General features: G+C 43.5%; 2 protein-coding genes across 2 annotated transcripts; one reads left to right on the forward strand and one right to left on the reverse strand.

Annotated features, from left to right (window-relative positions):
- Positions 1–1,448: 1,448 nt before the first annotated feature.
- dok1b (docking protein 1b) lies at positions 1,449–17,125 on the reverse strand. Its single transcript, XM_030431512.1, has 5 exons — positions 16,721–17,125; positions 5,945–6,268; positions 5,324–5,423; positions 5,039–5,211; positions 1,449–3,854 (listed from the first exon to the last, which is right to left on the reverse strand). Exons 1-5 carry the CDS (start codon positions 16,775–16,777, stop codon positions 2,478–2,480), a joined length of 2,031 nt encoding a protein of 676 aa, XP_030287372.1. The 5' UTR covers positions 16,778–17,125; the 3' UTR covers positions 1,449–2,477.
- Positions 17,126–18,731: 1,606 nt separating this feature from the next.
- Positions 18,732–21,902, forward strand: nagk (N-acetylglucosamine kinase). Its single transcript, XM_030431513.1, has 10 exons — positions 18,732–18,903; positions 19,350–19,434; positions 19,629–19,727; positions 19,841–19,982; positions 20,428–20,538; positions 20,626–20,738; positions 20,818–20,905; positions 21,004–21,101; positions 21,190–21,268; positions 21,394–21,902. The coding sequence occupies exons 1-10, from the start codon at positions 18,875–18,877 to the stop codon at positions 21,594–21,596; spliced, it is 1,047 nt and encodes a 348-aa protein (XP_030287373.1). The 5' UTR covers positions 18,732–18,874; the 3' UTR covers positions 21,597–21,902.
- Positions 21,903–22,070: the final 168 nt, after the last annotated feature.

Consider the following 22,070-nt stretch of genomic DNA (forward strand, 5'->3'; position numbering starts at 1 on the left):
AGCCTAAGCTAATAGGAGGCTTCATATTTAAGGTACAGATTGGAGATCGGTGTTGATATCGTTATATAACTCTCAGTAAGGCTAATGTGTATTCCAAAAAAAAAATGTGAAACTGTTCCTTAAAAAATTGGGCCTCGCATCGTCACGTAGCTGAGGCCTGCTGTGGTGTACCGATGCTTATGTTACTATTGTGGCGAACTCAAATAAAGCTAAAAAAAAAATGGCTGTCATGTCAATAAAACAACATAATTAGGTACAGAAATGTGAAAACTGCTTCAGCTAGTCTCAATCTGCACGGACCAATCCACAGCTAGCACAGTAATTGGATATTCACCTCTGCGCTGTGCACATCCTCAACTTATTTACAGTAACAAAGATAAGAGCAGCCACTGAGAAAGCTTCAAGTCAAGGCTTGTTTTGGATATTCCAATGAGGAAGTGTTAAACCATATTCAGAGAACCAAATGTTGAAAGCATGAAAACAGTACCATGTACTGTGTGCAGAGTGTGTGTGTGTGTGTGTGTGTGTGTGTGTGTGTGTGCACCATGAATATTTTTCCAATGAGTTCGCGCAGAGTTTAATGAGAAAGACAGAAGTTTGTCATCGCTCTTTCCCTTTCTGTTTTTCCTCCCCCTGCTCTGTCTGAAACAACAGACCGGGGGGAGGAGGGGCGCAGAGTTAGGAAATTTACCTCAAAATGTCTTCCAGTTACTTTTAGACCCCTTCACTCTTCCAGGACAAAAAAAAAACTCTAGCAGCAGGTGGGGAAATAAAGAAAAGCAAAAAAAAAGAAAAGAGGGATGAAGAGGGATGACGGGGATAAAGAGCAGCAGATTGACGGGAAGGAACACTTTGTACCTGTTGTGCAAGCCAACCAGACACAGACAGGTTCATCCAGCCAGCATTCATCATGTCAGCATCTTTTTTCTCCCTCTTTCCTCATCCTCGGCTCAGGATGAACAGCCGCATGCTCCTCTTTCTCCGCTGCATTCTCCAACATGTCAATTAGCCATTTTTCCCTCACTTTTCCCCTCTTTTTCGTCTTGTGCTGCTGCCCTCCTCTCACGGTATCTCCCCGCAGTTGAAATGCGCAGCGTGTCCGACACAAACCAGCCGCCATTAACGGTCGCCGGGGCGACCGCACAACAGCATTGATGCGGGGAGGGTGAAAGGAAGGAAGAGAGACAAGAAAGAAAGGACGCCTTTGTTTCTGTTTCTTCGAGGCTCGACTTTAACGGTGTGATTAAGTGGTTGGAAACGGACTGAAACAACAAAAACAGAGCGTGGCGGAGGGAGGGAAGCGGAGGATGAGGTCAGACTCTTTTACTGTCCAGAACACCAACTCTTTGAAACCCCTCAAAACTGTGTCTGATTGGCTCCTGATGGGAGCAAACATGCCGACGGGGAGGGGCAGCGACGCAGCAATTAAGAGAACTTTTGGACGAAGCTTTAAGTTTTTTTTTTTATTATTAGATATATTTACAGACAGCACAGCTGTTTCTGACACATACATACATACACACTTACACATTGCAGGGGATTGATTAGTTTCATATTTAGATTGTCTGTACATAGAAACGTAACAATTCAGATAATATTATCTTGTGCAGGGTGTCATATAACATGACCCCAGGAACCCTTTGTGGTCCATTTATGTCTCTTTTCAAGACCCGAATGGGACGCCCCACTTTCCATGCTTCCTTTAAAACAGTAGCATCAATGTTTCCCATTCAAAGGAGCCCTCGGACACTCTCACGTCACATAGTCGCTTCCTGGACTGAAATGTTATAACCTCCCAGTTTCATTGAGATTTAGGATGATAAATAAGGCCAGGCAACACACACAGGAAAAAAAATATTCTCTCCTTTTGGGGTTCGGATCTTTTTTTCCTGTCACATTGTCTCGTATCTTCAGAGAAACACAAAGGCAGCAGTGCAAAAAAAAAACATGTTTCCCAGTCACCTCATAAGCATGGCAGACATTTTTTAAAAGAAGAGCCAAGCCGCGCTCCCAGCTTGTTAAAGAGAAGCCTGGAGGCCGAGCTCCTTTTGGCAAAAAATGGTTTCTCTGTGTGTGTGTGTGTGTGTGTGTGTGTGTGTGTTAAAGTAAAGTGGCTGGTTCCAACCACATTGTGGATTGGTACTCCAGTTATGGGTTTGACCATGTACCACTCAGTCTTTCACACGCACACACACACACACACACACACACACACACACACACAGAGGGTGGCCCGACAAATAGTTGCGCTCCATGTTTCATAATGTGGGTTTTCTCGTAGTTGTGATCTAATGCGCTCTGAATGAATCGGCCGTCTCAAATAATTATCCCAGTCCAACAGATGGAAGAAATGTGCGTAGTCCTTACATAAACCTCAAGGGGAAAAAAAAAAAGCATCGACCAAAAGTTTGTGGGGTTTTTTTTTTTTTTTTTTTGCATTAGACATTTGACTCGGCCGCTGCAGGATCAGGGGGATGTCAGATATCTCCCAGGTTGTCGTAGATGATATCGGGAGCTGTCAGCGGCGCCTGCGGGTGCTGGCTGTACCACGAGTTAGGTTTCTGTTTAGACACTTTGCTGTACAGCTCCCGGCCCCCTCCTCCTCCCCCTCCGACCCAAATGTTGTTGTTGTTGTTGTTCACGTTACTGCCGGGACCTCCGTGTTTCCCGGGAGGCAGCGGCACCGGCTCCTTCCGAGCAAAAGCGCTCCTGGCGGGTTTGGGGGCGGTGACGGGTTTGGGATACCTCGGCACAGGAGGCTGCGGTGCGCCGCGACTTGGGCCCAGCTGTGGAGGAGAGTGTCTGTGGGGCTCGGGTTGCTTTCCGTGGGAGGGCGTGCAGTAATTTCCCTCCGGTCCTGATGAGGGGGGCTCCAAACGGGCCTCGTCGTAAATACTCATCCCCAAACTTGCGGGCATATTAGCACAACCCTCCGGTTCGTCGTATATGTGCTCCGCAGGAAGAGCAGAAGGTGAGGAGGCCCCTTCAGCTTGACCTCCTGGGGGTCGTCTGTTAATGTTCACCCCTCGTCCTCCACCCCTTCCTCCCCCTGCGGCCCCGTTTATATTCATGGCGCTCGTTTTCTGGTTCAGCTCCAGGCTGATCCGGTCATACACGTGTGAGTACAGGTCCGATTGCTTCCTCTGGTTGCTGCCTATGTGGTGATGATCCCCTTGCACGCCGCCTCCCAAAGCCTCGTCTCCTACTGGTCGGAGGCGCGGGGTGGGCACTGGTGGGGTGGATGGGTTGCTGGTCTGGTTTTGACCCTTGATGCTGTCCACTGGGTCAGAGTAGAGGCAGTCAGACGCCGTCAGAGGCATGCGGACTGAATCTGCCGGCTCAGAATAAAGACCTGCTTGTTCATCGGCTGAAGAGAGGCCTTTTGCCGCCCCCTGCCCCCTGAGAGGCTTCAGAGGGGTCCCTTCTCCTCCCAAAACCCCCAACATGGCCGGTGGTTCGGGTAAACTCCTCCCTTTGTGTGCCGGTGCTGCTCCTTGCCCCCTCCCTCCTCCTCCTCCATCTCCACCCTCCCTCTTCCCGAGCACGCCGTCAGCAGAGCCCGGTTTGCTGCCGCCCGAATCCCCGTCCGCCTCCCGACTGCTGCAGCTGCTGCTATCGCCGCTTCCCGAGGTCGCCATGCCACAAGGAATGGCGTTGCGTATGTGCTGCAGTGACGCAGGGCAGTCTGGGTCAAAGTTGATGGGGCAGCTGAGGTGGCGCTCCTCAGCCAGAGCCTTCTGCGACTGGATGGCCTGGTCCACCAGCGTGAAGATCTCGTTGCCTTGCTTGGTGTCAAAGGTGAAGTTACCGGGGCCGGAGTCGCAGCGCCGGCCCGCCTCGAACGAGAACATCACCTAGAGAAAGAGAGGAGATAAAATGAGCTCTGAGACCTTACTGGAATTTTTTTTTTTTTTTTTTTTTGTACTTTTTTAAAAGCATGACATGGCTCTGTAAAGTCTCATCCCATAGATCTCAAATTGATTGGAAAATGAATTGTTTACACCCATTTTAAAACCTGAATCTTCACTGTAGCTGCTAAGCTAAACGCTTTTGCACACACTCCTTCCGAAGTCGGTTCACAAGCTCGAATACACATTATGACTTTTCAACTTTTCAACTTTGACATCTCAGGGCTTCTGGGGATTTGGAGCAGGCCGGATGACTTGTATAGGACCAGGCTTTTGTTCCTTTACTTTTTTACATTTTAAAACAAGTCCCCATCTACTTCAGTTGTTTAGAAGAATGCTGTAACGCTGTGAAGCTACAGAAATGTTTTGTAGACTAACAAACTTCCCTTGGCATGGGGCTGAGTGGATAATTACAGAATTTTTTTTTTTTTGATCATTAGTTGCAATTATTTGTACGACAGTTACAACTAAAACTCAATAATTGTGGCAGCCCTGTATCAAAGTAGAAGCTAATTGTGTGTGTTACTCAGCTAAAATATACAGATGTGTCTGAATAAATGCCAACATGCGAGTGAAATAATGGAAGCCAGTCATAGAAGTCCCTGCACTCTTTTCCAGCCACCACTCATTTAGCATTTTCTTGGAACTTAAACCATGCTTGCTTCCTTTTTCCACTGAATTTTATTTTTTCAAGTTTTCTCAGCATATCTATTTCTTTCTTTCACCACTTTCCTTAATGTGAAGTTCTGTTTTGTAAGCACATACTTTATGAGGCCTACACATACAGATCATATGGGTTTCTTCCCCTTTTTGATCTTCCTCTTCCTGTTACATATGATCAATGTTGGTTTTACCCTATAAACATGCATAAATAAACATGTGCAGATAAACCAAGCAGACCGTTAAAAGGTCGGAGTCATTTTTAAATCCTAGCCTCAAGCACGACATCAGCACGACACAAAAACAACCACAGTCTCGCAAGTTTAATGTCCTCGGTGACTAAATGTGCACACACTGCCACTAAAAATATCATTTGCGCTTCCTAAAGACGGTCAGTCGTCACAGTGTGAGCTTGAATTGACCGCACCAAACTTCCTGCATCAGAGATCAATCGCGTTCTCGTCACCCACCCTGTCTCGCCCGTATCTCCTCAGCAGCTTGTAGGGCCACACCATCACCTTCCTCTTGGTCTTTGGGTCTTTTAAGATTAAGATGTCGTTTTCCGCTTTCAGCCAGTAGCTGCCCGTCAGCCCGCACCGCTCGGACGCCTCGGTGCGCTGAACGGTCACCCAAAACTCGTTCACTGTGAGAAGACAGGAAAGGTGTTTTTACTTAAATTCTCCTAATTCCGGATGATCGTCTGTGCTGCGTTCTTCTCTTTAGATCATAAGAATAGACGGTTTTAGTGTCTTTACCCTCCTCTCTGGAGTAGTAGATGAGGTTTTCAGACATCTGCAGGTCTTGCGGTCTTCCATTAGAGTCCGCAGCAGTACTGGTGCTGCTACCACTTCCTCCCTGTGTGGACACATGCAGGCAGTTAAGACATTTAACCTGCTGAGAGAGATGCAAGATTGTTTGCTGTAGTGTGCATGAGCAAAAAAGAGCAGAAACCAAGAGAAACTGAGAGCTTAACCACTGAAGGTCAGATCAGGCAAGAGTGAGAGAGGGGAAAAGAGAAAAGGAATGAAGAGTCAGAGAGGCTGACAGTGCAACAGAGAGCGATGCGGATGAAGTCTTCCTCCTGGAAACTCCCTCTGGCTTCCTCTCAAAAAAAAAAAAAAAAAATGTGTAGTGTTCGGGTTTGTGTGTGTGTGTGGGTGAGTGCACACAATAGAAGCTGTGGCCTGTATAGACACTCCCGGGGCATGTGGGAAATTTTGGAAAAGGTTAAGTGGATAGAACAAAAGACAGACGCATTCAGAAACAGACAGAAAAGGAAGCTCGTACATTAATAACTAACACATCCACCCACGTCTTAGTCACTCACTGCAGACACCACTTCCAGTTGCTAACAGTAAAAGTGCAAAAAAAAATACCTGAAATGCGATATCGCACATGGTATCCATCCAGTCCTTGGTGACGGTCTTCTCTGCAGCGAACACGTGCATCTTGTCGTTGGTCTCCACACAGAACGCCGCCATGTTGTCTTTGGGACAGCTCTCCGTCAGCGCCGGCAGGATGGAGATGCACTCGGACAAGCGGATGATCTTCTTGTCGAGCTTCCTGGTTTTCTCGTTGGACCCGCTTCCCGAGCCTCCGCCGGCCCCGCCCCCTCCCCCCGAGGGTGAGTCGTAGAACTCGAGGCGGGCGATGCCGTTTTGGCTGGCGGGGTACAGGACGAACCAGTTCTTCTTCCATTTCTGATGAGCGGAAAGGGGAGGAAAATTTCAATGCTGCGCCCATCAAAATTGAAATCGATTTTATATTCATTTTATATCAAAACGTGCCACTTGTAGGGACAACCCAGAGTTAATATCACATCACTGGAGTCTGTAGTTTACCTTTGATTTACTGACTGTTTTACTGTTTTTTAGGTTGGTTTTTTTTTTGTTTTAGGACATGCAACTTAAAAGGCTAAATATGTGAGATTTGAACATTAATCATGTATAAAACATTTACTTGTAGAGATACGATGGAGTCAATGTGTCCTAAACAGAGAACAACCTCTCCTCGCCTGTTTTCAAAATGGCAGCCTGGTAAGAAACTTTCTCCGATTACAGCTAAGCAGTACACTAAAAGATGTTCCCACCTGAATGACGCGTGCATTTGTATGCATCTAGGTCTCTTTTTTAAATTACAAGCGAAAGTAGAAAAAAAGTGAGGCATGGTGGGAAGGGGGTGACAGGAAAAATGGAAGGTCTGAAAAACAGAAACAGAAAGTCTGCCTCTTTCTTTTTTTGTGACGCACATCTGTCCTGTCCACATCTGTCCTGGGGAGGGAAGTACAATTAGCATGTGGTAAGTAGACGGCGAAGAGGAAGCGCCAAATTGCAGAGTTTGCCGCAAATAACCAAAAACTGATGAAAAGGGAAGATGTTCGAACATTTTCAAGTCCAGAAAGGATGTGAGTCAAAATAACATTTCTGTGCCTTTCTGTCACTTGCACCCTACTGACTGAGACTTAATGTGGGAGGCATGTGGTGATGAATGTAATGCAGTTTGACTCAGACCTTGTCTCACACTCCACTCTTTCCTCTACTATCAAATAGCAGCAGCAGACCACAGTTACAGCATTAGTCAGCCGTTGTTTGAAGGAGAGAATAATTTCCCCCCTAAATCAAAGCAAGTTCTGAGCTGCTTTTTTACATTTTTGACCAAAATGAGGACAGGTTTAGCTTGACAACTAAAACTAGATTCAAACAAGGACATGACACGCACCCAAAAAAAGATCTGACCACAAAGCACTGACACTGCTACCGCTACAGAGATATCATTTTCAGTATTTAAAGTGGCATTTCAAACAGTTGTACCTGATTTAAATATATCAAATTTAATCTCAGCTAGTTTAGTTGAGGATGTTGAACACATTCCTGGACTTATTTTGGGCGTCTGTAGTCATTTCCCTTTTTACACTGTTTAAGGATGGACTTTTATTTCAATCAAAGTAAATCCAAGTCATCTGCTGTGAGCAACCACACATAACTCCTTATGGTTATGTAAAGATATGAAGAATAACTTAAGTAATTATCCAATAATGTCTATGTTTTATGTTGCGTCAAAGTAATAAAAAAGCTTAATTTACTATAGATTTTTGTTTGTTTGTTTCTTTAAGTAACAGGTTAAAAATATGACCTGGCAACAGGTGCATCACCTTTCCTGAGAACAACAGCGAGGAAGCGACAGCTAACAATGATCCCTTCCTCCGCGGGGACAAAAAGGGACGTGACCAAACAACAAGACATACAGCACTGAACAATAAGAAACGCAGCGGGTGTGTAAGACTCCAGATGTTCGGGGCTCACAATGGACATGATGACACACTACATGCAAGACTATGTGCAGTCACAACACAAAATAGTGTACATGTGATAAAACGGCATGAGACGACGGGACACTTGTTTGGGAAGTCCCTATCGTCCCTCGTCCCCTCTGGACGTGTGTGTGTGTGTGTGTGTTTGGCTACCCCACATCACGATATGCCTCATCTCAGCCACATTTCCCCACAAGAATGTGTGCGTGTGTTTTCCCCTACATTCACTCTGCGGGGCGGATGCTGAATGACAGTCAGAGAGCCGAGCTTGTGACAGGAAGGTCAGCAGTGTGAAAATCCTTCGACCGGCGGGGAAAATCCAAACTCCAGATTACACACAGTCCAAAACTACGCCGACAAGTCCTCAAAATGCTCCACAACCAGGGAGATTTTCTTCTTCACGGGTCAGATAATATTCAACAAAATATCACACGGTGCATTTGAATACTTATGTGACCTACATGCAGCTCAATAGGGCCCGTGTGCCAGGCTGATATCAATATCGAAGGTTGAGGCTTAGAGATATCTGATGGCAGCGTATCAGGCAATACCACATTTTAACATACAAGAATGAACAAATGTTTTCTGAAACTGTTGTTCAAAGCTGTTTGTTTAAGGGATGTGACTTAACCAGGATATATACAACAGAAAAAGACACATTTTTTTTCACAGCAAACATTTGACATCTGATTTCAAATGACACTATATTAATAAAGCAACAAACATATTTCAATCTTGAAATGCACGAAAATGCTGCCTACGAAAGATATGTATGCAATTTCTATTTGCATGGCTGTAAAGATAAACTCCAGGAAGATAATATCAGCCTGCCATCATCTTATTTGTGCAGCCACAGCAAACACTGGCTCTGTAGGTGGTAGAAGAAGTACTCAAATGAGTTTCTTCAGGAAATGAAGCCATGCCGTGTCAGAAAAATACCCATGCACCACTTGATTAATATTAACAATAATGCCACTTGATGGTCTTTTTGCCTCTCTTAAGTTATTTAACGAAAATCCCTTGCGTTTTTGTTTGTAAAATCGCAACGTCAGCTCTTTTTCCACATCCTGCAGGCCTAATGAAAAGCAGTTTATGCGGAAAAATGACCTCTGACCTTAATAAACTGAGCACGCTCTTCTTCGGTTACAAACACATCATACATTTAAGGTAAAATCTTAATCTGTAGAGTAACTGTAACTGATAAATTCATGTAGTGGAGTAAAAGTAAAAACCTAATTGTTGTTAGGTTGCAAGTGTTAAATTCAATGGACATGCTCAACTAAAGTAACAGTAGCTGTAAAACTCACACGTCTATCATTCACAGCATGACACTAAAAGAAATGTGCGTCACTCTAATGGTTTAATTATAGTATTTGCATGATGGGCCCGATATAACTGCAGCCACATGGCCTACATGCAGCTGCACAATCAGATGTTCAACACTCATTGCAATTCATCAGTCGCATGTCAGAATCATGTAACCGAACAACTCCCAGAACAGAAATGACAAGAGATTTAAAGATGAACTTAAAATGTATTTGTAACACACACACACACACACACACACACACACAAGGTTTCAGAAGTCAACACGTGCACTTGTGCATGCACGCCCTCCAACCCGTTACAATTAACTGCCGAAAAAGGACAGGAAGTGTGTGGGATTGTTATTACCCAGGATTCTCTCTGCTTCCTTCTTCGGCATCCAGGTGTGTCTCAGTGTATGTGCATATGTGTGTGTGCATCTGTTTGTGTTGTTTTGACGATTCCCTCGGTGCGCCGAGGAGCATCTGTTGCTGTGCAGACACACGTGCACACTGCGAGTGTTCGGTCCAGTCAAACATAGGACTGTGCAGTATAGGTGAACAGGGTGTGACTTTAAACCCTGCAGCAATATGGTCCATAGTGTGTGTGTGTGTGTGTGTGTAAGTGAGTGAAACAGCTGCTCCATATAAGGCAACAGACCGTTGTCAGCCATTGTTACACTGAGTGGAAATTATGCAAAAAGGATCCGGGCAGAGAGAGACTTCCTCACCACTGTCCTGCCTGTTCAACACAGCACCAATTATATTAATAACTAACTTTAATTCTATAATACAAGCGTGTGGCCTTTACTGCCTCGATACTTTAACTGTCACTTTTAAAGATTGGCCTTGTAAAGACCCTAACCCAAACCCTTTGTAAATTTAAAAGAAAAGGCCATTATATTTGTCCTAAACATATAAATGTAAATAATAGCGTAGGAACTTGAAATGAGCGTTGTCCACCTTCAAGGCCTTGGACCATGTTTCTGTTTATGTGTCAATTTAGCACGTTAGTCAGTGCATTAAAACAATAACACATGAGCTGGCCATGTGAATTAGCTTGTTTTGAAAAAGCGGATAAACCCCCTGTGCAAATAGAAGAATCAAATCATCCTCCCATGGCAAACACTTTATTCGTTTTTCTGTATTTTTCAGAACAATTCTCGTGCCGTTCAGGACCTCATCAAGCCATTTTTTGTGTTCTTCCTGTCATTCGGCTTTGAAGGTGATGTCTTCAAAGCCGTCACTGTGTTCCTTCCACTCTGCATTTACATCGCATTTTCATTCTGCACGTTTGCCATTGTGTTATTCTTAGATACCGCTGCTGCGTGTGACAGAAACGGGTTTGGTGACCACAGAATTTGAATCTTTGCTTGAACTTATTTGGTCACTGAAAATATGGTTCACAGATCTGTCTCTCAGAACGAATTATTTACGACAGAAAGTGTGAATTTGACGACAGAAAGCTCTCTAATTGACTGTACCTGTAAATGTTATTTGCACTGTATAATGTTATTACAACACCTGTGTGTGTTTGCATGTACAGTCCTACCGATGGGTACATTAATCCACAACCGCCACTGCAGCACAGGATCCTCTCTATTCCTAATGTTGCAAGTTTAACGGAACCGCTCAACCATGTTCCCACTGGCCACAGACAAACCTCAATGACACATGCAGGAGAAGTGTGTGTTTGTGTTCTAACAGAGTGAAAGTATGTTTTGTGTCCGTTCTCAGTAATGTGTGTGAAAATGAGAGAGAAGGAAAACAGAGGGAAGCCGTGTGGCTGTGTTTATGTGTCCTGTATGCATGTGCGAAGTGTATTTAAGAGATAATGAGGGAGAATAAGAGTGTGTGTGTGTGTGTGTGTGTGTGTGTGTGTGTTGGAGAGAGAGAGAGAGAGAGAGAGAGACCACTGCTTTGACCACAGGTCTGCTGCCATAACCTCAGTCCTCTGCCTACAAAATAAACCCTTCAAACTTGTCGAGTTGAGCCGAGCACAGTGAAAAGTGCCTTCAGGTTGTTGTGTTTTTTAAGTTCCTGAAACTGACCAACAAGCAAAACTGAGCATGAATTAGCATGAAGCGGTGTGGTGAGACTATAGTAAATAGCACTAATGAGTCGTAACTGAAGAATGTCAGCTTTGTGTCGCTGCCACACAGTGTGTCAAATAGAAATATACCACATTTTCATATAGACAAAGTACCTCGGTGCACATGTCGTGTGTCAAAAGGCAATTTGTGGAGCAGACGTGTATCGAGAGGGATGATGACGTCCGTAACTAGGTCAAGCTGGGTAACACAAGTGACATTTACTTACAACTGAATGATGTGCAGTCCCTGGACAGTAAAACATTATTACATTTTATCTCATTTCTATGCTAATATGATTTAGGTACAAAAATGTGGACCCTGGGACCTGTGTTAATGAAGTTAGGAGTTAAACTCAACATGCAAGTTGAGCTGCAATTATCTCACAATTCATCGGGGTACAAAATGTTGAATAATTAAAATAAAATCAGACATTTTCCGCTGCCAAGGCTGACATATTATAATTACTTGATTTGTGTACCCAACAGTCCAAACACCAAATATGTTAATTTTAAAAGACTGTCTGTTAAATGGCTTATTTATTAATCAACATTTCAGCTGCAAGCAAAGGCTGCAGAGAGGAACCGTCCATGTCGGTCACAACAAGCGGAGCTGCTACAAACATGATGACCGTGTTTTACTACATATCTTTAAAAAAAAATGTACTATTACAGCTGAAAATCACATTACAATTAAAGAAGTGTGACGATTTCAAATACCTCCACAGTGCAACTCAATGGCCGGTTTTCGACTAGGAAGTGACTGTTGATGTTGTTACTGCGACATCATGGTGATTTGGTCTGTAGTGTTTACCATCAGGCTGACCCACATCTAGCACGGAAATGTGCAGCTAAGCTTCACCACAGTAAACAGTTAAGTGATACAGCAAAATGTAAACCCTCTCTGAAAACAACTGTAATGAAGGGATTCACATGCCAAAGCATTTTTCTAACAGCGTGGTGTAAGAATGCAGCGTCTCTGACGTCCCTGATATCCGCTTATACTGGCACATCCAGCTCAAGTCAAGAGGAGCGAAACAGCGAACATCAAATATCACGACAGTGAAGAGGTCGTCATTTAACTTAAATTGAAACATATGCTGTCACTCATGACAAATTCCTCTATCTACCTTCAACAAATTGGGGTTTTTCTTTCTGCTCTGCAAAAAAAAGGGAACCAGTTTTCAGTGAGAACAGGAAATTATACGCAGAATTGCAATTAGAGTCGACAAAATGTAAATGATGGCCACTCCTGCTGACCGAAAGGAAAGGGACCGACCCTTCACTGTGACCAAATAGATTGGTCCGTGTAAATATGAAATAGCACATCATCTGTTCATCATGTGACATGATCACAATCAGATGGAATGTTCTCCGCGTCCACTAATAGTCCAACTGTAAAACAGCCTCAGTTATACATTATACTGTAATTATCATTACTAAACATTGTTGCTTACACCACAGAAACTAAACTTGTATCTTTAGACCATGACTACACTGATATTAGACTGGAATGACTAATAAATATGTAAATAACATGCAAAGTTACAGTAATTCATGCTGACTCACACGAGGGAAAGATTAACGCAGTCCAATTTGCCTGAAGAGTTCTGCAAGTGACACCGAACGAGGTTTAATGTGACTGAAATTAAATGGCACAATCACTTTGAGTAGGGACTCTGATTGTGGTTCTGTGCACACTTAATCATTCCTTTCCACTGATCATCACCATCTACTCACAAAATTATGCTGTTCTTCCTGAAAATAGACCCACTTCTGAGCATATTTGGAGAATTACGCACTTTCTTACATAATGTTCGTCATACTACCAATGATCTGGTGTTTCCTTTCTGAGAAAGATGATTAAGTGTCTGAGATGCTACTTAAAGAGAAGAGAAGACAACTCGTAGCCCCGTTAATCCATCAGGCAGTCATTACTTTAGAAGTGGCTTGTATAAATCGCGCCCCAGGGTGTGTAATGTTGTTTTATCCTGACACGCCCAGTCTGTTCAAGTGGCAGCTAGCTCCCGGCTGAGGCTGTCTTCATCATCCAACATGCCCACCTGTGCAGATAATTCGCAAACAGCTGCCAACGTCAACATCAAGCCGAAAGCTATGTGCAAGGCCAGGGTTCAGCAAAACTCCAGAATCCAGGTCCAAGCATCTGTGATCTCAGTAAGTGTGTGGCAGACAAGCAGAAGCATGCACAGATACTGATTTAATCTTAAATCATGCACACAATCCAATCGCTCTGCTGCGCCTCTTAGCCAGAAGAAGACATTAAATGACAGCTTTACAAGTTTGAAAACTGAACCTACAACGTCGGAAAAAATTACTTCTCTTTCATCGAGCACTGGGCCTGTATGCTGTATATTACTGTCTCAACGGCACGTCAGACAGCGAGCTTAACATCGGCATCATCACCACAAATATTTGGCATTGTTCAGATGTGACTGAGTGGCTTAGACAGAGGCACGGCACAGGCTTTGGATGGTATGAATACCTTTGTATGCAGTGTGTGTCAGACCTCAGATGTATTGTTTAGTGTCCCGCAGTAGGGATCGACAGAGGTCTCGGACATTGTTGAAAAAATGCTCTCCAGTGAGAGGAGTTCTCCTCGAAAACACTTCTGACTCACGTCTTCTGTGTGTTCGGAGGGGCTTGTTATAAAAAACAAACACAAACGCAAGCCTTAACAGAACATGTCGGCGGACAATAAGTTTGACCGAGGTGTCATTGTCCAAATTCTTACTCTGTCTGAACAAGTGGGTCCTATGAGATAAAGAATAGCTGCAAAAATGTGGCGGACGCTGGAGCATGGAAGTGTTTTAGAAATTGTTGATTAAGTTGAGGGGTCGAGCCGATGCACTGAGGTCATGAAGGACCGTGAGTTCAACAAAGGCTGATTGAGTCTGTCACAGATCGATTCGAGAATACGTTATTAAAGCCCTTTTTTTAAGCCAAAATCTTCACTGTAGCTGCAAGAGTAAAGCACAGGCATTGGTGCACAGGCTCTTCTGGTCATCAAGTCTGTGAATAACATTTTTGGTAAAAAATCAATTTTGGATCTCACAGCATCCAGGGACTTGGAATATGCCAGGAAAGCTTAATGGAGCCATTTTATTTAGTTTGTTTGTTTGTTTTTTCCCATTTCCTCCTACCTCAGTTGTTTAGGAGAATGCTACAACTCTGTTTTGCTGTGAAGCTCCCGAAAATGAAACCTCACCTGACTTTCCATTGGCGTGGGGGTGAGTAGATACATAATGACTGAATTTAATGTAAGCTAAGGTGAACTGTTCCCCTCAGTTTTAAAACCCTAAACAAACATGATGGCTATAATACTGGTGCAGGCCTCCCAACATTTTGTCAGACTGAGGGGCCCAGTGATCGTTAGTCAATCCAATTATGAAAATTATACTTAAAAAAGAAATCTGTCTTTTCTAGTTCATTGTCAGTAGAGCTGGATCTTATCTGGATTACAACGTATCTGAATTACAACTGACTTCCATAATTTGCATAAAAGTACCTGAAAAAAATGCAAAAGAAAAAGGAAAGAAACAAATAACCTGTGGTCTTGATAATGTTATTTAAATAGATTCAAATTGCTCCTTTTGTTACTTCAAATACTGTAAAATAGTTTATGGACTGAAGTAACTAAAGTCTTCATAATAGTTGATGCATCTTGATAGTTTTCACTCGAAGAGCCTGCGGTACAAAACTCTTCAAACAGCAGGCAGAAACAGAAACTTGGGTCAGACGCGGCCGTCACATTTTCCAACCGTACACGTGGGAACGAGCATATATGAGTGTGTGCGCGCACGTATGTGTGTGTGTGTGTGTGTCCACTGACAGCTCTCGCGATTGCATAATTCACCCGACGCAGCTCACACATGTTTCGACACTTCAGATCAGCTTCCTGTACTATTCTCCTCTACTCTGGGGCCTTCTTCTTCTTCTTCTTCTGTTATCCTCAGCGCTACCCTGCAGAGATAACATGTTATTTTTGAGGACGTGGAGATTTTGCTTGTTAGATTTCTATTGTTTACTCCCCACTGTTTACAAAACGCGCTGCAACTGTGTTTTTGCGTGTATGAATATCTATTGTGGAGTGTTGATTACGGGACAGGAAACAGAGCCAGAATGTTTTGTTGATCCATGTCATATGACCAGAGAGAGAGAGAGAGAGAGACGGAGAGACAAAGACGCTCTTACAAATCTGAAAGAGCAACTGAGTTCTTATCCAGAGGTGCGCTGAGACCAAAGGCGAGGTTGCATGGAGGCCAAAGATTGAGGCAAACACACAAGACACACCCACTAACACACACACACACACACACACACACAGGTGTTATCACTGGCTTTTGTTTTTTAACTGCGTCCGGTTCTTGTGTGTGATCTGAAAAACAAGATTGAGTGGTCACAAAGTGTCAGAGGCAACACCGAGGAGGATGGGTGGCAGTGTTTGCAAGGGTGCAAAACAGCTGTATCTGTAGCTAAGATGAAGTGGAAGTATGTGTGCCACCCTCACGAAAAAGATCTGTATCTCCTGTCTCTGTCGATTTTCTATCTCTGTTAATCTCTGTCGCTGCACACGCGCATCTTTTTTGATTATTTATTCATCGCCACGCTCATCGAAACATGACAGCTTTCATCGTGCAGCTTTCGAGCGGCCCTAATGAAGTGAGGTGTCACTAGCTCGAACACAAACGGCAAAAAGCTCTCACACATTTTTTTCTCACCATCTCACTCAGTTTACTTCGATCCACTTCCCTGTATTTTTCACATCCACTTCGATGTGGCCACCGTGCACCGAACACATGCACATGAACACTTGCTCACACACAGATATGCACGGCAGGTTCACTACAAACCACCACTAGGAAAACAGGGTCAGATCAGTAAAAAAAAAAATAAAAAAAAAACTGTGTTCACTTCCTCACTCTGCATCTACAGAAGACACTGGACACAATGGCCGGTCTGTCAGCTGCACCAATATATGCTCTGTTTGTTTGTCACGACCTTATATGCTCCTCTCTGGTTTATAACTAGGAGTAGCACAAAAAATGCCTGTTAAAGACTTCCTGGGACACTTCCATGTTCTTGAATATCATTTTACATTAAATACCAACAAACAGTACTACTATGAGGATGTGTAGTGCCTTTATCTTGACCTAAACTGACCCATAAACATGCTACTTATTGCTATAAGTTAATGTTCATGGAGGGAGAATGATTTTACCGCCACTAACATGAGTGTTTTATTCCTTTAAGAGCTCACAGACTGTTTATGTCTTACAGAGTGTTTATGACAGACCTATGGAGGTTTATATATGTAGTTGGTTTATTATACTTCTGTTACAAATCTGCACTTCACAGATTTTCTGTCAACGCCACAACCGCCCTAGCAAAAAAAAAAATAAAGAAGGACTGCTACATTTCTTGGACTTACCTTTCCGAACTTCTGATGCTGCACATAAAGTTGTCCCTCCTTGACGTGGGTGTCCATGCCCCCAAACGCTCCAGGGACACCCTTCACCTCGAAAGACGAAATTTGACTTCAAGTTGACGCAGGAAAAAATTAAGAAAAAAAAAAAATCACTGTTTTTTAAGGGGTTTTTATTTTCCCTATGTCCCCTAACAACTTCCCCCTTCTCTCACTTCCGCCCCCCGGCCGCTCGAACTCATCTATCGGCCCGCTCCCGCACGCTTTAGGGTGTCATGGTGGAGGTAAAGAGGTCCGGAGAGTCGCTGGGTGGTCCCGACAGAGTCAAATAATGTCCTAAAGTTGTCGCTGGGTCGCCTATCTGTCGCCTCTCTCACTCCTCCTGTAGGGCTGGACCACTGATAAACCAACCTTAATACAGAACACGAGGCTTCCGGTTACAGCTTTCACAATAAAAGTCCGATTGACGAACATCTGGATCAGGTGCATGGTGGCTCAGCTCAGCAGGGCTTCACAGGTATTTAGTGATTTCCTATTTTTTCTTTTCTTTTTTTTTTTTTTTTTACTTCAGGACACATTAACTTTCTTATTAGCCCCAGATCACAAACTAAGTGATGTGCAGTTATTAACCTCCCTGTTTCGCCCTGCGGTAGTGCATTACTTACTAACTAGTAGGCCTCATTATTTAGTAATAACTTGAAAAAGCAAAACATATATAAGAATGTGCACCATGTAACTACAACGTTGTTAGTCAAAGCTTTTAAACTAGATTAGAAGGGGCCTCAAATTGTTTCCCGAGAATTTTAATTTTTACGTTTTGAATGATAGAGTGAATGATATATGACCAAACATATTCACAATTAGACAGATTACCCCAAAAACCTCTCTTTAAACCTGACACCAAGCCAGCTGGATGTGTTGCCTCGTGGAAATCCAGCCACACAGTTGCCCAGGCTGGATTAAAGCAGACTGTAGGCATAGACACACAGGCTAAATAAATGTGATGATATGGCTCTTTTGGGGTTTTTTTCCAAGGGAGCCCTGAAAACTATAAATTGACATACATTTGAACTGTTTCTTGAATTAGGTATCAAACCAAGCATGACTGCTTTGTATTATCTAAAAGATTATCATGATGATGTTAAATATCTGCATTATTCAGTGAATCTTAATATTCAGAAAAGAGTTCAATAGTGACCCGACGCAAGATCTTTGAAAATATGTATTAATGAGTTCACATTGTTGTGTGAGTTATGTGGGGAAAAAGTGAGGATTTTGCCTATTAATATGATTTGTTTTATTTTGAAATCTGTATTAACTAATATCCGGTATTGTAGTAAGTCTGCGGTGTTGACGCAGCTCTCTCTCCACAGGAGGAGTGAGCAGCGCGTGGTGAGGCACCGAGCCGCTGCTTCTTCTTCTTCTTCTTCTTCTTATTCTTCTTCTTCTTCTTCTTCTTCCTCTCCTCCCACCTCCTCACTCTTGTGTAACTTCTCTGTTGGTCACAGTTCTGACACACATACTTTCTAATGCAACTACAACTTATAGGTGAAATATTAACAACATGTGGTATTTACTTTGGGCATGAAACTTAAGGACAACATAGAAGGACACTCTCTTAACTAGAAATGATTTAATAAATGTGGTAAAGTTAAGCACAGTTTATATGAACACTGCTGTTATTAGCACTTAAATAAACTTTATCCACAGATACTACGGGAGCCAGAGAATGGTAGATATGTGTTAAGCAGCCTGTGTTGGCAAAGAGAAGCTGGCCTCAAAATTAATGTGTTGCAGATGCCTCCTGCTGGCTCACACTGCAGCTCAAGAGTTGTCCCTGTTTTCAGCCCATAACCAGATGGTGCTAAATCTCTGACTAACTATGGATTTTTGGTCCATGAGTCAAGACACACAATTCGCCAGTGTTCCTCCACCAAACCAAAACACGTCCTCTGCCTTACTTTATGTTTTTCTTATTAAGAAAAAAAAAAAAAACAGGAATCATCATCATGACATGATGTGAACTGAAGGTTCAGAGGGATGTTTTCCCCTGAACACAGCTGCCACCTACTGGTTATTAATGAGCATTGCAGATTGGAGGCGAGCTGCTGCTCTCGCGATATCTGCGCACTTGGACTGGACCAAAACAGGAAGTGAGACATGGCGGCGGTGTTTGGCGGAGTAGAAGGGTAAGAATGAGTTTAATTTACAGCAAAACCTTTCTTCTTTGACTTTTCATGAATTAATATCAGTTAAGGGTAGTGTGTATTGTTATTAGACAACTTTTCCCCGGTTGCCATCTGGAAATTTTGCATACAAGCCTAGTTTCATTCTGATTATACTGTCCTGAGTGGAGGAATAGGGAACTTCTTATGGGTCTCGTGATCACTTCCTCTCCTGCACAGGTTACATCAATAATAAATAATGTGTGAGTGTGTGTGTGAGAGAGAGAGAGAGAGAGAGAGAGAGAATAAATTTATGGAAATGTGAAGATATTTGCTTTTCAAAATAAAGAGTATCTGTGTCCTTAGTTTCACCTGTGAGTTTATACATGACATTTACAATTATGTCATTCTCTTAATGTTGCCTTGATGATATTGACTCTATGCTTGTGTTTCTGTGGCTGTTTGTCTAGTGGGGGGACCCACTCCAAGGCCGTGTTGGTGGCAGCCGATGGAAAGATCCTGGCAGAGACAGAGGGACCATGCTCCAACCACTGGGTGAGCATCGGGGGGGGATGGAGGTATTTTTGGTAAAACAGGTGGAGAGATGTAGGGAAAAAAGTAAGGATTATAGGGAGGAAAGAATGGATGAATATTGGGAGTTATTGTATGTCTTTATTTCCTCTAATAATCAAAACTATAAGAGCTGAAGGCAAAAAAGACTTTGTGTGTGCCTCTATTTGTGTGTGCAGTTGGTCGGGGTGGACAAATGTATCGAAGTCATCAACGACATGGTCCAGAGAGCCAAGACGGAGGCGGGGCTGGATCCGAACACGCCATTATGCTCATTGGTCAGTTAAACTTTCGAAGTTTGTCAAATGCCCACACATTTCCTTTTACTTCCTGATGTGTATTTCATGAACAAATAAGCGAAACGTTTAAATATGTGTGTGTGTGTGTTTAGGGCATGTCTCTGAGTGGAGGGGAGCAGAAGGACGCCATCGACAAACTGATCGCTCAGATGAAGGAACGGTTCCCCGCTCTCAGCCAGCACTACTTCATTACCACTGATGCCATCGGCGCAATCGCGACAGCCAGCGATCGTGGTAACTGTTCTTTTGTTCTTTCTATTGTTTCGTTGTGCTGCAGTCAAACCTCAGATCAAAACGTTGTAACATTTTCATCTCAATACCTTCTCTTTTCCAACCATTTGTACCATAAAGTTGTGATAAAATGCCATAGATATTTTAAACTATATACATTTTCAGAAGATATAAATATGCACATCAGGTGTTTTTTAGAAAATGAGCTTTAGTGTCTGAATTTCTGCCGTAGCTAAAATTGTCCTGTCCAAGAAAAACAGTTGGAAGATTCTCAGCTACAGACACGGCCTTACCATAAAACAGGGCGAGGCTTGATACTTTACCCACTTTAGGTGTGGCTGTATAAATCATCTATAGCATGTCTGTCCAAACTTTATGGTTTAACACGTTCAACACACTCATCATCAGTATCATACACAGCTGACTGGCGGCTCTGTTTTCTCTGTAGGCGGTGTAGTGTTGATATCAGGGACCGGCTCTAACTGCAAACTACTCAATCCCGATGGCTCACAGATCGGCTGCGGAGGCTGGGGTCACATGATGGGCGACGAGGGAGGAGGTAACCGTGGCGATGCGCTTGTGAATGTTTTAAAGCTTTATTGACCGGATCGGGCTCTTTACGCAGACAGTCTGTCTTATCTCTCAGCATTCTGGATCTCCCATTTGGCGGTGAAGACGGTGTTTGATGCCAGAGACAACCTGGTGGCTCCTCCCCATGACATCACGCTGGTCAGAAAAGCCATGGAGGAATACTTCCAGGTCAGACACCAATAAGAGAATATGTTCATCGTTTAGGGGGAATCAAATTTCTCTCTGAAAAATGTCCAATTTATCCCAGGTGTCAGATCTGATGGGCATGCTGCCGCACCTCTACAGGAACTTCCAGAAGTCCCACTTTGCTGGTTTCTGCAAGAAGCTGGCTGAAGGTAGGCGGTGCATCACTCCCTGCTTGGTTTTGCTCAGAAAAATAAAATGAAAAAGATCAAAGTGGAAGTGAAAAGTGTTTGTGTGCGCGTGTTTTAAGTTGCAGAAACGGGGGACGCTCTCTGCAAATATGTGTTCACTCAGGCTGGGAGAGTCCTGGCTAAACACGTAGAAGCAGTCTTACCCACAGCGCAAGAGGTAACATACGCACACATATACTGTTATTTTGCTCTAATAGTTCGCTGCAGGAATTTCATGTTATGTCTTCGTCCGTCTGTTATGGCAGCCTCTACTGAGTGGTGACCTCGGCCTGCCCATCCTGTGTGAGGGCTCAGTGTGGAGGAGCTGGGAGCTTCTGAAGTCAGGTCAGCGTCGCTCAGAACAACAAAACGACGCCCTTAACTGAATTTGGCACTGAAAGAAAATGAGGTGAAGCACCCGATGTTCCACTAAATCTCAGTCTGCTCTCTTTTTTTTTTCTGCGTTTCAGGGTTTACCGAGGTCCTGGATGAAGTGGCAGCATCTGACAAGTTCAAGGGCCGTTTCCGCGGCTACAGCCTCATGACTTTGCAGCAGTCCTCAGCCCTCGGCGGCGCTAGTCTGGGGGCTAAGAGTATGGGTGCCAGCATCACTATGGATTACACGGCCAACGTCAAAATCTTCTACCAGCACACTTTCAACAGCAGCCGATGAGAGTTCAGCTGCCTTAGATCTTAACCAATCAGCTAAAGGGAACATGTATTTGCCTGAATATGATTATTAGCATTTTCCCTAACAGTACCATATGATTATGTAATAGTGATTTGATGTAACTACAAGATACCACCACTGTGCTTCAACATATTCCAGATATTATTATTACAGCTGCATGGAGGCTATTCTGACTCCGAAACTGATATAACTTTTACTGTAATGTCACTGCAAATCTTTGCACCTTTACAACACTTGTTTACATTTCACATTTGTAATAAAAAATCATTACATTTGACGGAAAAGTCATGCAGAGTCGCAAATCATCTCTTGATCCCCGGGATGCAGACCTTTTGCACCTCTGATTTCTCCTAGTAGATGGTGCTGTTACGCCACCGTTCAGCATGTGACAGACACGTTGCAGTGTGTGAACGTCATTCTTCTGGATCCACATATTACTTGATGCATCTAGAAAAC

The sequence above is a fragment of the Sparus aurata genome, chromosome 10 (genome assembly GCF_900880675.1).
Source record: "Sparus aurata chromosome 10, fSpaAur1.1, whole genome shotgun sequence".
Lineage (NCBI taxonomy): Eukaryota > Metazoa > Chordata > Actinopteri > Spariformes > Sparidae > Sparus > Sparus aurata.

Excerpts from the sequence above, each read along its gene's own strand:
- nagk (XM_030431513.1), top strand. The coding sequence starts at position 18,875 with ATGGCGGCGGTGTTTGGCGGAGTAGAAGG. Across the intron at positions 18,904-19,349 it reads GTGTTTGGCGGAGTAGAAGG|TGGGGGGACCCACTCCAAGG; the intron begins GTAAGAATGAGT and ends CTGTTTGTCTAG. Across the intron at positions 20,906-21,003 it reads CTGCAAGAAGCTGGCTGAAG|TTGCAGAAACGGGGGACGCT; the intron begins GTAGGCGGTGCA and ends GCGTGTTTTAAG.
- dok1b (XM_030431512.1), bottom strand. The coding sequence starts at position 16,777 with ATGGACACCCACGTCAAGGAGGGACAACTTTATGTGCAGCATCAGAAG. Across the intron at positions 5,424-5,944 it reads TGTGCGATATCGCATTTCAG|GGAGGAAGTGGTAGCAGCAC; the intron begins GTATTTTTTTTT and ends GTGTCCACACAG. Across the intron at positions 3,855-5,038 it reads GGAGATACGGGCGAGACAGG|GTGATGTTCTCGTTCGAGGC; the intron begins GTGGGTGACGAG and ends CTCTTTCTCTAG.